Source organism: Pieris rapae, chromosome 21, assembly GCF_905147795.1.
Source record: "Pieris rapae chromosome 21, ilPieRapa1.1, whole genome shotgun sequence".
In the NCBI taxonomy this organism is placed as follows: Eukaryota; Metazoa; Arthropoda; class Insecta; order Lepidoptera; family Pieridae; genus Pieris; species Pieris rapae.
The window spans coordinates 3745127-3761273 of NC_059529.1; the positions used below are offsets into that span (position 1 = coordinate 3745127).

The following is a 16147-nucleotide window of genomic DNA, read 5'->3' on the forward strand; positions in this document are numbered from 1 at the left end:
GTTATACTGTTTTTATCCACCCTTACAGAGTATTATTTGAAACACGGTGAAATTTAATTACAAGTTTATTTCCAGCAACGGCTGTGTGGTTGACGAATGTTTTTGTAAAAATATTCAAAATATATTTAAACTCTTTTACTTCTTTAAATATAAGTGCTTATGTAACCCTTAACTCTTCACTAACTCTGACTACGGATATATCTATTAATAACGAATAAATCTCGATATAGAAAATCCACAGCTGGATACAAGTGAGGTATACAGCTCTCAAAATAAACAACTAATATCTTCTACTTGATAATCCATCGCTGCGTTGATAATTAATAAATTGTATCAGCAGGCACTAATAGATACATTCCTATGTTTAGTAATATGAAGATATACAATTAATAATCATGATATACATTTTTAATCTAATCCAAATGGCCGATAAAGAAAATTATTATTTAAACTATTAATTTATTGTTAGCGATATCAATTACTGCTTCATCATCCTATTGTAATTGTTTGTTGCTATAAATAGGGACGTACATACTGCTACTGTCGTCGTACCAATGTTTAACCAAAACGTTAGCGACTTTCTCTTCCTACTAATGATGTTTATGCAGGGACACAGACCCATCTACATGTTATACACAATTTGCGTTAACCACGCCACATACTATTATAGCAATATGAAACCCCAAAACTAGGGCGTCTAGCAATATATCAAAGTAATTCTAGGTGTTTATATAAAAAACATTCATTCATCATTATTAAGATGATCATTGATACTGATAGCATTTTGTATTGTTACAGGGCGTCGCCGAGGCACGCGGGGCTGACTGACGGCCGAGCCAGCACGCTATCACATACTCCGCCGACCGCAAACGCGACGCACGCGCACCAGTACCTACTCACATCCTGTCAATCCCGCTAACTGCCACGAACGACACTGTGTAGTGTAGTGCAACGTTTAACTTTAAGTGATAATCCTAGTGATTAAAGTTCCGTGCTCGCTAGCCGAGTGAATGCGCGTGTGTTTCGACACCCTCTGCTTTGGATCGTCACAGCGCACAGCTGGTGACGATGAGCCGAGGGGGATAATACATACAGGAGGAGGTGCGCTTACCACGGCGCCCACGGTCAACGGCGATAGACGAGCCTTAGACGAGACGTATAGAGAGGAACTCAACGGTATAATGGGGACCCCGACCGCAATGAATTCCGATTCAGAGAATTGTGTCGCTAACGCAGCGATGTCCAACGACATGGCGCCGCTAATCGAGAGAATAAGGGAATTGGAGGCGTTGCTGAAACAACGTGATCAGGAAATGCTGGATTTGCGCTCGCAACTGGATAAACTCCAGAGCGTGTTTCCATACCAGCAGTTTACAAGAGGTTCTAGGGCACCCAGGAAACAGAGGGCCCAGGGTATTTCCGCTGAACCGCAAACGAGTTCGTCGCTCCAGGATTTGGCGCATCAGACATTTCCTATCTATGACAAGAACGAGACGTAAGTACTAGTTTCTTTATCGCATCTAATCTGCAAAACACTTGTTGGTTATCAATCTTGCCTGTCCCCTTGAAACCAAAGGATAAAACCTATACAAACACAATTTGTTAAGCTGGGCTGAAATAATTCTCCTGTTTCATCCGTTGATTCACAAGTTCCAAAACGTAATTTCTAGGAACGGATTGAATGGTACTACCATAGAATAACCAATTAATTATTCATACGCACATAACAATATGAATCTATTATACGTCAGAGGAACCTTTAAAAGTCAATGTTAGAACTAGGGCAATGTAATTTGTCCATAAAGTAGAATTTTCTTATAATTGATATAGCATTCAAGAAATACTTTGTTGCTTGGCGTGCACGATAGGTCAAGTCAAAAAAGGTTGAAAGTTGAGGAAATAATATACTTTATATTATAGTGTATAGTTGAAACAATATATTATAGTGTATGTTATAATGAATTAATTTCCAAATAATGACGCCTGAAGGTAAATCGTGGTAAATTGTCTGCACACTATTGCACTTGGCTTGGAGCATCTTAAAATATACGTAGCTCGCACGGACTTTTGTATATATATATGAAAAAGGGGGCAACGACACACATTTACAGCATTTTTGGGACTCTTTAGTTACTTAGTTGACTAAGTTAAACTGACCTATACAATATATCATAAGAGTTTAAGCGAAATGATCGCAAAGCCATTTCGTAAATGGACATTCGCGGCTAATGATCGTTTAATTCTTGGAAATGCAAACCGATTTTTAATGGCTGATATCTGACCACAATCACGACAGTACTGGCCAATGCCAAACGGAACTTATATTAGATGTAAGTACGTGTTACATACGTGTCATAGAATGTTTAGTATTTCATTTAATTATCTTAATTAAAGAGCATTTTCAGTCATTAAAATTGTCGTTCTCTTTACATAACTTACAAGTAACTTGGTTTGATTCAGTCAAATGCCAACACTTTTTTTTACGATTCCAATGTTCTAGATTTTAAATTTGTTTAAAATTGATTAACTCATAAATTTTCTCACCCCAACGATCATGGGACAGTCACTACCTGTTTTTTTTTTGTTATATTAAGGCAAGTACGTAATAAGTTTTTAGTGCCTAGTAACTCACAAGGATTGTTTTGCCAGATTTTCATCACAGAAATTTTCTATCAATATTTTCCATGATTATATTATAGGCCATCGCATACATGGCCATGGGCGAAACTCGGAGCTATTGTACAAATGAAAGCATTAAACTCGTTATGTCCAGTACCTATAATAACTGAGAAAACAAAAGTAAATTGTAGAAAAAGCCAGTTTAAGCTTGATAATTATTACTAGTTTAAAAACAAAACACGAGCGAAAATATTGCACAGTGTAAAAACAAATGAAATATTTGATTAAAATCCTATCAGACTAAATATCAATATATATTTAGTCTGTGTCTTACTAAAGAATTGTCTGTAAAAATGAGATATTTATTTGACATAGCTTGTGAGTTATAATTAATTAAAAAGCATTCGTAATATAAAATTTTGGCGCTCTGTTTGATGTTGCGATAATCATAAATTTTTCATAGAACTGTATTCAATTTAGTTTATTTACGATCAATTTTATTTGTATTTAATGGTAAAATACAGTGAAGGTTGAGTTAAATAAGGTTTTATGACAAAATCAATGTGAACTGCGGCCACACAGACTTAATATTTTTTTCATGCTAAATGTCACCTATAATTTAAACCTCTCTCCTTTTTAAATGAGTTTTAAATTAGAATTTTATACATTGAACGATTCTATCTAGGTATTTATTTGTTTATGTTTGAATTTGGAACATCAATAAACGACGCATGGAATGAAGTTGCTTTAGAAAATCCTATATTTTGACATTGTCTATGGTAATTTTAAGAACGGGACCAAATAATACATCTGTCTACGCAGATGCTGTGGACATCATCTCTCTTTCTAAGAAAAATAAATCCATAAACATATTTCATAACTAGCGTTTGTTTAAAAATCCTTAACATTATTTACTGTATAGTTTAACGCTTATACGATCGTAAATTACTAAAACCAACTTCATGTTTGGCAATCACGAGACTGTCGTTAGTAAATACTGAATTATCTCCAATGGCGTCCATTTCAACTCAATAAGGCATACCATTGTACATCTTATTGATAAGATCTAATTATCGACACAGAGAGCACATGGAAATGTATGAAAAAATTATAAATATTATATTTAATATGCACGGATGTAAAGCATGCACAATTAAACCCGCTGGCGCTTAGAACAATTTAAGAACTACTATAATCGCATTCTTCGTATAATCTGTATCCAGAAAGTCTCTAACAAGAGGGTTCTCAAACGAAATGTCGAAAACACTTATGCAGAAAGTTGCGTGCCTGGGCCGAGAGTTGATCGCAACCTATTTAATTAATAATAATGGGTAAAATCCAGGGCAAATGGCATGTTTGGGAAAGAAGAAATCATGTTTTTGCAACGTTAGGTAGTGAACGGATATTGCGAACACGGAGGACTGAGAACGTTGCTGCATCTGGCACAGGAGAAGACACGCTTTAAGAGACTTACGGCTCCACCTTCAGTAATGGAGAGGGATTAAAAGAAGAAGATAAATATCAATAAAATAAATCTAACGTGGGTTAAGAAATAATAACCAAAGTAATCATAAAAATCTCTATTAATTCTAAATGCTGAGTGCAATGTTCGTAAGAGTAAGCGAACTCTATCTACGAGGTACCCGTATTAAACTATTCGTAGTTATAGTATTCAAGTATTTATGAAAACCTTACAGCTTACTTTACTATAAACCAAAATATTGTTTACTATGTGAGAGAATGCGTATGCATGTGTGTGTGTAAATTAAGCCTGTGTGATTAAAAACAGCTTCATTTAATGGCATTAAACGTCTAATAGTGTTTTAAGGATCTTTTTTGATAGAGTTGCGAGGGGATTTGAATGTCTGGTGTCCATAAAAAGTAGTTGTATAGTGCATTGAATAATATTTAATGTAATTATAAAATGTAGAAGAAACTGCGAGTAGGTCAGCAGTATATCTCGCCTTTCTGGGTTATTGAAATAAATAAATTAGTGGCACTAAACTGACTGACTTTTTAGGTCTTGGCCTCAGATTTCTGTATATGTTCGTAATCATTTCTAAATAAGTAATTAGGTGATCAGCCTCCTGTGTCTGACACACACTGTCGACTTACTTTTGGGTATATAGCAATCGTGTTTCAGTCACGATGTTTTCCTTCGCCGTTTGAATTTAAGCGAATTTTAAATGCGCATAGAAAAAACCCCATTGGTTCACAGTCAGGAATCGAACCTACTAGAAAACACTGCTGGTTCATTAAACCAAAATATAAAAATAACGTACATATTTCACATGACGAACATCTCTTATACCTGCTATTAAATTTGGCTTTCGAAATAAAGACGTTGGAAGCATCGCGTGATCATATTTGGTACTTAAATAACGAGTAAGTACTTAAGAAGGATTAATTTGTAATATACTTATAAATTGGCCTATAAACCAACCAGCGAGAGACTTAATGATACTCAAAGAGAACCGGCATACACAAATAATTACACAAGTTGACTGTTCTTGCTCGAATCACATTATTCACAAGAATCACCGCGGCTCTGTAGTTTCTACTGGAGAGAGAGATATATATTAAACTGTTTATAAATTGAGCTTATAAATACATAATATAAACATATTACAGTAGTTATAATATATTGATTATTCATTGAAATTTAATCCCCCTTAATTTTTATTTATTAAATTAATTTAAATATACTGATTGAACTTGAGTGCAATTTTTATCTTCTTTCATAATACCGAAAAGACAAAGCAAATAACCTCTTTTAGATTGGCGTTTCATATGTTAGTATTTGCAACGAATAGCGCTGTAAATACTAAATTTTGATATAATAATTATTAAATTGTATAAAATTTTTTTTATTATTTAATACCTTAAATAATGTTTTTGTGCTTAATTACAAAACTTGAGGTTTTTAAAGCTTGAAGTGTTGTCTTGTATTAGTTAGTAGAAGTGTTTGGTTCAAAGATACTTTATTTCTCAAAGAATGACATTCACTTAGCGAGTAAATTAAAGTAGGTTAGTTATATGTTACGAAATTGTTTGAAAATAAGCTATATCAAATAAAAATATAAGTTTCTAACAATATGCAGAATATAATTTACAAAAGTGCAGGTAGGTCGCATTGATGTTACAACATGCATTATGTGTTCAAAAAATAATTAGTTGAATACAGAAGAATACATAAACAAAACGTGATATTTTGGTTCTTAAAATTACTGACTATATACTTCTTTTATCTATATACATCCTCAATTAAACTTTTATTTAAGGATTCTGCAAGGTGCTTTCAGGTAACCAATAATTTTGCATTCACTTACGTTATCAATACTTATTGACTTCAAGGTTTTCACTTGAAAATGGAAATTATGGCCTCAAAATGTTATCTCAAAGGAAATTTGGACCACTTTGCAGTTCTTCCTTATCATTTCATTAATAGGACGTAACATGTTCTGAAAACGGTAAATTTTCATTGACATTAAGCATAACAACTTAAAAACGCACCTTGAAGACGTGCGTTCGAATCCCGGCTGTGACCATTGAATTTTTCTGTACGCATTTAATACTCGTACTTCTACTGTCAAAACTGTCAAACTTTTTTTTTCTGTAAACTTCGTTACATTACAAATAAAAATTAACATAAATTATTATCAAAAAGAAATGCTAAGAGTATGTTTGAAGTGCGTAACCCAAATTTCAAAAATCCTATTTACGAGTAACGCGAAAAATTACAACTTATTAACTAAAATAAAAAAAAGACTAACATTATAAAGTAAATGTTTGATGACCTATATGCCATGTTAAGAAAAAAAATTGAAATCTGTTTGACTAGCTTCTAAAATGAATACGAATAAATTTTGGCTAAAAGATAGACATTTCTTGATTATAGTTTGTTAAAAATAATGTCCTTATAACAACACTGTTGATGCGCCAACTAATCTTGATAAAACTAATTCTGTGCGTGTAAATGCTAAAAATGTCTTTTATCTCGGCAATAAAAGTAAAACAGAAGAAAAATGTGAAAAGATTCGGGAACTAAATAATGATTTTAATGTTTATGATATTTACAAAACATAAACAATGTCAGTCGTAAACTTTTATCATTTTTCTGAAATCCTGTAGATTTTAATGTTGACGCATGCAATTCATAAGGAATGCAGCCGCACTAAATATGTTGTAATTTGGTCAGATACCTTTTTTATAATATCCATTATATTTATATAATGATAGATTTTATTGTATACTAAATATAAATAGAAAATGATAATCTAGCACTTGTTAGATACAAAGGTGATATAATACATTGTCCTTTTTTACAAACTTATTTGTTTTTTATCGTTTGAACTTTAACGGATTACATTTGATATTAAGTGCTTATGAAAAACATATATTTATTTACGTCTCGAAGGCAATAAAACGTACATATTTCACGCGTTTATAGAGTATTCGCGATCAGAATACTCTATAATAAATTAAAATGGCAAGTGCGTTTTATTACTGTTTAATAGTCGTTTTCACAAGAGCAAACAATTCGTCAGACACAAAATTAGCCGCAATTAAAATTCGCCTCGCGATAGGTTTATCGTAACAATCCAAAAATCTTATTAGCTTTAAATCGTCGTAAATGGATCATTAGTATGCTCTTGCACATCATGCGGGATGTTTTCTGTAGACCTTGGTATTCCGAATTTAAACTAAACCGAAGTTTCGTAAACGGGCACGGAAATTTAAAAACCCTGATCTAATTACATTCTAAAACTTCTCATAGATCATGTATAATGTATGTCGAATTATTTTAGTCATCATTTTATCATAGAGATCAAGATGTATTAGTTAAAAATTCTCTTAAAATAACTAAGTGTGAATAAGATTTATGTTACATTAAGGGTTATGTTCTACGTCCATAAAAGAATATATCGCAACATGTGAATAAATACCATATATTGAGAAAATTAAGGTTTACTTTTTCTTCACGATTACGTGTTAATTGCATACACATTGATTAAAATTCCAGCCTAAGCCTATAATGCTAATACTTCACCACACATTTCAAATTAATTAAACGACAAAAAGTTCAATAGGTTTTAGTTTTTTGTGTTCACGGTATATGGAGATTAAGGCGTAGATATTCCTAGTGCATGTTATAAATCTGTTTCAATGATCAACATGGATAGTCAGTTAACATAAGAGATAATGAATACGGCTAAATTTCCGGTTGAAGTTCTTTGATTTTTGTTGGTTTCAAAGTCCTGACGTTTTGGAAACTACGCCGTAAGGACAAATACGTATTCGATGTCTGAAGATGTTTATTCCCCATCAGCAATTTAATCGTCAGCCTTATTCTTATTCTGAGTCCCGTAGGTTTTCAAATACGCCAGTGATTAAAATGTTTGTTTGTTGTAGAATTCTCTTTGAATTGATATTATCAATACGATTTCAAGACATTATCATGTCGTATAAAATTATTTACTCAATTTTTCATATTTGGACACTCTTCCCATGACTTAAGATTAGCGCTTGTTAGCAATTTGATTCAAGGCGGACTGATAACCTTAGGCCGTCCTTATCGTTGTCACAACTTGAATCTATCTTTTCATTGAAAGAGTTTAACGACTTTTTTATTGCTCTCAATTACAAAATTCTAAACACATTTGTCTTTGATGGTTACCGCTGAGGAAAAGAATTTAATTAATGTTTTTTGGTAAATTATTTGTTTACATTTTTGAAGCTTGTTTGTTAGGTATATTAGTATCGGATTTGATCAGTAAGTATGTAGTAAAAGCGACTGATATCTTAATAATAATAATTAATAATTTATTCATGTAGGTAAGTTTAATGTACACTTATGAACGTCAAAAAAAGAAATATACAATTAATGCTTCTAATTTTACATATACTGTCAGTTCTCAAATCAAGAGCGTAGAACGGAAGAGAAGAACTGGCAATAAACTCTTCGCCACTCTTTTTAATCGTCAAGTTTTTTACACAACGTTTGTAAGGAGCTGCAACTATTACACCATGTTTCATATGACATCTTAATTAAAATAATATAAATTAAACACAAAGATTTTTTACTAATTATTTTACTAGGCTAGCAATTACTAGATGAAAGGTATAAGTGTATTACTTACACGCTACTACAGCTTTTAATACAGTTACCGATTAGTTGAACATTCTTAATAACTCAAATGACGAACCAAATTGTATAAAATTAATTCGAATGAGGTAACCTCGACTAGAAATTATTATTACACCTCTTAACATATTCAATAGTAGTCATACCATTTGCAGATATTGGCTTATATTACCCTAAATTACCATAGGAAGGTATGGAGGCAATATTTAGCATAACTATATTGCAACTAGTCTAGTTTACTTAGCTTCATGACTATTTTTGCCTTTGACTACTTTGTATATAGAAATACTGCAATTACAATAATTGTTAATGCAAACTGATACTGCAATTACAATAAATTTGTTTGCTGGAGCCTAAATATGGAAGTTTATTCAAATTGGGATAGTCAAGTTATGTTGGGTGTTGTAGCAAGGTACTGTATAGGGCCTCTGAGTTTAAAAGCACATTTTGCCTTGTCAACTCATTATAGAATATTTTGGTACAATATTTTTTCCTTCTACAATGTTTATTACAGTATTATTTATATTCTTACACACGTTACATATAAAATAACACAACTAAAATGCAAATAAACTGGACATACCTACATAGAAGATATAGTGAAGTAGATAAATAGAGGAAAATTGTAACACTATGAGGCCATAAAAAAAAGAGGTAGGCAATTTAAAAGGTGGGCCGACGAAATTGTGGAAATGGCTGGAAAGATCTGGACGAGATTAGTGTACCATAGTGTAGCATCATGAGCACACATTACATACACACCATCACGTACATACCCACACTTTTACATCAATACACAACACAACCAATTTAGTCTTACTTAAAAAATTAAATCACAATTAGTCAAATGTAATAAATACTTTTTGTTTGTTTGTTCCCCTTTATAAATCTTTTTGTTGTAAAATGTATCATGTATTCCATCTTTGGCTATATTCTCAGTGTATTTGTTTGTAATTATATATAATTTATGGTAGCTGTAGGAGTACTAAATAAATAAATAGAGAAAAAAGGAGGACAATGGGGAGGCCTTTGCCCACACAGAATCGGTTATCATAAATTAAAAACCCATAGTTATAATGTATATATTTTGTATTCTTATATAAGGCAATAAATAAATAAATAAAATATTCATACACATACATATTTATTTTCAGAATTGCGTGACTTACAATTAGAGTTATTCTATCATATAAATCATAATACTAATTAAATGAAAGTTCCTAATTCATTTTCAATAACTCTCAAAGCTGTTTCTCAGCTTACGACAGATTTTTCATTTTATTTTAATTTAACCTAATATGTACTTGTGCGAGAAATCAATATTGTCACAAACATTTCGTTATCCAGTAGCACCAATTAAAATTACATATTTATATGTGAATTTGTTTCTTATCCGACTCTCCTTGGAAATACACAAATTGTTATATTTGCATAATTATCTCACCTATCACGAGGTCTTAACAGCCTTACCAGTTTAAAATAAAAATCGCTTGTATTAAACCATATTTGCCGTAAACATTTGTTTGAAAACGTAATTTGGCTTCAACTAAATGTCGCTCTTATGGTGATTAGGGAGTGTAGGCTTTATTTATGCTGAAGAGTTGTTATCGAAACTTAATACCAGTTAATTGGTTATTTCTGCATAATTTATTTAATTTGGGACATGCTCCTTATAAAGTATTTTAATCAGTTGTACTAATTATTGTTCAGATAATTTTCATGTTTTTACATAATACCAATTTCTTTTCGGTTTCGTTCAGAAAATGTTTGAATTAATATGTAGATAGTTTCGATGATAATCATAAAGAGATCTGGTTTCAAATAGCGAATCGAACTACTTAAGTCTAATAACAAAGTCTAGATTTTCAATTATACTCTTGTTTTTGGGTATTTTTCTAAATTATTTTGGCAGTGTATAAGTATTGTTTGATATGAACCTTCTTATGATAAATAAACAAACGATACCGAACTTAGAGATTGTAGTAGCTCAACCAGATTTTTGGTATTTTTAAATAATATTAATTTAAAACCCGTAATATTTATAATGAAAAACCAGATTCATCAATGTTTTATTGATTTCGGATGTCGGGAAATTTTAGTATGGTATTCAGATCATTTGCAATAAAAGTTTAGCTGTGGTTATAAACAGAGCTGATGAATAAAATGTTCTCTATATTAAATACTTGCTGAGTCACGCCCTTGGGGTTAGGGATAACATGACAAGTCATATATAGCATCGACTAACTTCTATATAAAGTATAATATATTTAAATATCGTACTGATTATTAGTCAATAACATTGTGAAGAGAAAATTATGACAAAAATTAGAAAATGTTTATTTAAATCACGATCACTGTCTACTATCAAGTAAACACACTTAGACAAAACCGAATTTACTGCGTTATATTATATAATATTATAAAGAAAATTAGTATGCTGAGTTACAAAGGCTGTATTATTGACAGATATATAAGATAAAATAAATAAATCAGTGGCGCTACAACCTCTTTAGGTCCTGGCCTCAGATTTATGAATCTGTTTCATGATCATTTTTAGTGCCTGACACACGTCGTCGACTTTTTTGGGTCTAAGACATGTCGGTTTCCTCGCGATGTTTTCCTTTACCGTTCGAGCAAATTTTAAATGCGCACATAGAAAGAAAGTCTATGGGTGCACAGCCCGGAACGAACCTACGACCTCAGGTATGAGAGTCGCACGCTGAAGCCACTAGGCCAACACTACAATATAAAATAAACGCAAATAAAAATGAGCCCTGCTGAGGGCAACAGGCAAAAAAATTGCGCTATTTTATAGTTTTTAGTTTTAAGAATGTTTATTGTGTGAAAACAATTGAGTAACAAACAATATATAAAATATAATTTTCTAGTCTCTAACTGCAAATTTGTTCTACCAGAGAAAAATATAATTGCAAAGCCTCTAAGTGAAAGTAACATCAACTTGAACAAATAAAGGTAGTGGAAATACGTGTAGTGACCCAAAGATGGCAATGCGAGAAATCTTGTTTTAAAATTACTTAAAATGCATACAATGCACGGCTGCATTTTCGATTGATTACTCAGATATTTTTTAGTTTAATGATGTCATTAATACGTTATTGGTATGTCAATTCAACGCGTTTAGGCGGAGTTAGTAGACGTGTCACGTGTCGCTAATATTTTCTGTGAAAAAATGGTTACCGCTTGCGAACCAAAATATGTCTTAGCCTCCAAAATGAAAAACTTCTAATGCTCACTGTTTTGTGTCAATTCCCGCCAGTTGCTGGCTTTCAGCTGCAAAAGTACCTTCAAAAATTTGTTCACCATGGGTAGCTTGAGCGCTTAGGCCATCATCGGGTAGGGAAGGTTATATAAGCATAGGTATATGCATAGGGCCGGCCTAGGTGCCGCTGAAATGATATGATGAAAACCTAGTATTGTCTTTCATTAACATAACTTTTACACGTTTTAAGAAAAACTTATAATTATTTAAACAATATATCAAATAATTTTAAATAATTATAAGCTTACAATAATACATAACTTCAATCCGTTAAAAGTGTTTTTCTTTAAATGCTGAAAACATTTTATCTATAATAAGATCTATGTGTTAGTGACACATTATATTACGACACTCGGGTGTATTGACTGTTAGTAGAATACCTAAAGATCTCTTCTAATATAAATTAAATTGAACCTTCTTATTAATAAAAACTTTTCTCTTGACATGACAGTCGTCCATAAATTTGGCTAACGAACATTGTTTGTGATAGATACTTTATTCATCAATACAATTTAGTATGAAGCGGATATATTCACCTAGGAAAATGTTTATACACATAAAGCATATTTATATCTTACGTCTAATTTGATGCCTTGGTAAGTATGTCAAGTGACACAAGAGCTATCCGAGAAATCATTTTATTGTTCAAGTAATGTGAGAGGACAGCTAGTATTTTATTATATATAAAGTATTTCACATATGAAGCTTTGAATCAATTTATAAACATGCCTAATTATGTTTTAATGGTTCAAGTTTCCACGTATTGTTAATTTGTTGTTTTAAAATTATAAATATAGCCTTTAATGACAATTTTGTCAGTTACATTTTATCTTATTTCTACTTAGTTACTTATTATCGAAATAAAAGTTAAAAGTAAATGTAAATATTGTTATTATTTTATTACTATACTGCAACTATATAAGACACCGGTTTCTTGTTGTATTGCCTAGGCATCCCTAAGTGTTCTCCACAAAGATCTATCTCTTGCTTTCCTCGTCCATGTCGCTCCTGCCTCCATTTTAAATTGGTTCGGTCTAATAAGCAACTATGAAATCGCCATTAGCTAAAACCTAATAGGACGCAGATTTCTGTTGCGTAATCATTTGTTTCTTCCTATAGGCCTTCTGTGCGTGTCATAAGCCGTCGACTTTTCTCTCTAATGGCATGAATATATTATGGTTTTGCCGATGCTATCCTTACTTATATGCTATCCTTACTATATATACTGCACTATCCTAGACAGAAAGTCCGACTCGGTTCGAACTTACGACAACCCAACAGTGATCTAAAAATTTTAGCAACGATTATTATAACAACTTTTATTTATTATATAGTTGATGGCATACCTCGTCGCTACCGTTGTTACAGAGTAGCGGTCAATCAAAAGTAATTAATAATAATTTTTCTTAAGTAATTCAGTAATTAAACTTATATCAATTTCTTTTTAAATATTATATCATTAAAATACTTTCTTTGATGTCAACATTTGGTATTAATTAGTAACAAATGAACCACCGGTGTTTTAATGAATTTATGATGGTAATGAGTTGAACTTTACCGAACAACCTATTATATGTATTTTATTATAAAGAGAGTCTTATGCTGAGCTCTTCTATATGTACTATTTTCTCATATGTATGAGACCTCTAAGTAACGACTCAATAGGGGCTATTTTGTTTTAAAAGTCTCATAAGTTCTCTATGATTCGAAATGCTTTTGACCAATCACAGTCAAACGAAACGCGCCGTCGCTACGTATTATGTTTAAAATTCTCACCTCGTAACCTCTGATCAGTCACGCTTGAAATTTATAACGATTGGTTAAGTGCGAATATTTTTTTGCGCTGATCATTATTTTATTTATCCATATTGTAAAGCTGTCGTACTGCGCCGAAAGGTTCGTGACAATTTATTGATGTAGATGATGTGATAATCTGAGTACAGTGTTCAAGAATAATTAGTTTACTGACGTTTTCAGTACATTTTGCCGTTCAATTTAATTAAGAGAACACAGTATATACATAAATAGTAATTTCGGTCGCGCAAAGCGGTGATTTAAATGTTGTTTAATAAAAATGTCGTGATTATTGAAACATATATGTTCAACTTAATATTGAAGGTTTCCGAAGAACGGGACTTTGTGGTACAATTATTTTGTTTACATAATGCAACGCGTTGTTGTTTTTTTTTAAACCGCCATGTCTGCCAGTAATTAGGTATTTGGAATTCCAGCGATATGGTGTTTCTACAGACACAGACATAGAAAGGAAAAACAAGTCTTAAGGTTTCGATTTAGTTTAATACAAAGATAGAACGTCCGGAGCTTTTTTATAACATACTTTGAGGTTTCTGATCCGGAACTCATGTTTTGATGAAGACAAACCAGGCTTTGAATACCTCAATAATTTCAAGAAACCACTTCAACACTGCTTGTGCCGAAACTTAGGCTATTTAGGAAGTTGGATCACATCTCGATATGATTTTCAGTTTCCGACAAATTCGACTGAACCATACAAATACATAATTTAACACACATTTGAAAGCCTAAATGACCGTCATAAATAATATCCAGAACTAGACCTCATGCATACATATGAAACTGAAATTATTCCAATGCTTGTACATATCCTCTGCACTAAAAGCGAAGGGGTGTGTCTCCTACTCCGAGAACCTTACTTGCTTACCCGAAGCAATACCCACTTCATCCACCGCGAGTACTATCAAACAGGACCTCAGCGGTATAGCCAAATAGCGTCGACAAACGTGTGGACTAAGTGGCAAGAGCCGGTGGAACCTTCTTCATATTGTCTGTCTTTCACAAAAGCATTCTTATCGTCTTTTTATTTCTGCAGTTATGTAGTGGTATGAGTATGCGGTTACAGAAGGCATTTATTGAAGATTCGAAAGAGTCTACAAAAAACAAACTCCGAAATCTTATTTCTAATCGGCAATTTGGTTTATTATGCAATTAAATGCGCAGAGGCGATGAGAACTTGGAGAAACTGATCGAAGAAGGTGACACAAAACGTAAAAGATCACGTGGCCTTTCACCAAATGAACCGTCTTTCACTTGGATAGAGTAATCGTCCTCAAAACTATACACTGACAAAACAGACGCGCAGGACAGAAACCGGTGGAAACAGATAGATGATTCTAGATGCTTCGTTGCTGACCACGACGCCAGACATGAGCTACCAACTGAAGAAAGATAATGTAGTTATATATTGTAATTTATCGACTTTGTATACAGTGATTCTTCGTAAAGATTAATTAGAGAATACTTTGTGTACCTCGAGCCGGTAACAACCCGTTATAAATAAATCAAAACCAGTTGTTCTATTAAAACGGTGTACGCGGCGATGTCCTCGGCTTCAAGTGGAAGTTAAATAACGAGGCCTTTTAATTATACACATGGTTTAGCTCTTCAGACCATCTTATTTACCGGAATATTTAATGACGTATCAAGGAGATAGTCTTGGGATATATTCGGTGTATGTCGGCCGGATATTCTATACGAAATATTGTGAACTACATCGAATTAGGTTATGATTCGGTATTCGGCCTATGATAGTTCACCAAATCAATATTTTTTGGCCGGATACCGAAACTTGAATAATAGAATTTGCTTCAAAAATCAAAAATCTGCAAATACAATATAACTAATGCCTTATAGTAAAAATGCAAGACCGTGTATCCGGCTCTGGCTATTCGGCCAGGAAGCTTAAAGAATATTCGGCGGACGGCCGAATATACTATCTTGCAATTTGCCTATACTATTGCAATGTACACAGATAAGAAAAATTACAGATATTAAAATACACATTTTAGTTATCATTAATACGTTTACCTGATGTATTGAACCAATTTACCAATTAAACAAACGAAGATTGACAGTAATTGAGGGTTTTTAATTCGTTTTAAAAATAATATTAAGCAATTAAAAGTAACACGTTATCGCTTTCGAAATATTGCAGTATCATTTGTCTTTTATTCCATTTAATGTCAGTTTAAAGTTTTGGCGATTTTAATTGTATTAATTCGCCGAATCGAAAATACAAAATTTATATTGAATACATTTTAATTCGATTCGCAGTGCAGTGTTGG

General features: G+C 32.4%; 1 protein-coding gene across 2 annotated transcripts in view; it reads left to right on the top strand.

Annotated features, from left to right (window-relative positions):
* LOC110996662 (cGMP-dependent protein kinase, isozyme 2 forms cD4/T1/T3A/T3B) overlaps positions 1 to 16147 on the top strand; it is a 104017-nt gene that overhangs the window by 28420 nt on the left and 59450 nt on the right. For both annotated transcript variants that reach the window (XM_022264463.2, XM_022264464.2), the window contains exon 2: positions 799 to 1495. In XM_022264463.2, the coding sequence (XP_022120155.1) occupies positions 1011 to 1495 (485 nt within the window). In that variant the 5' untranslated portion in view covers positions 799 to 1010. The remainder of the gene's footprint in view (positions 1 to 798; positions 1496 to 16147) is intronic.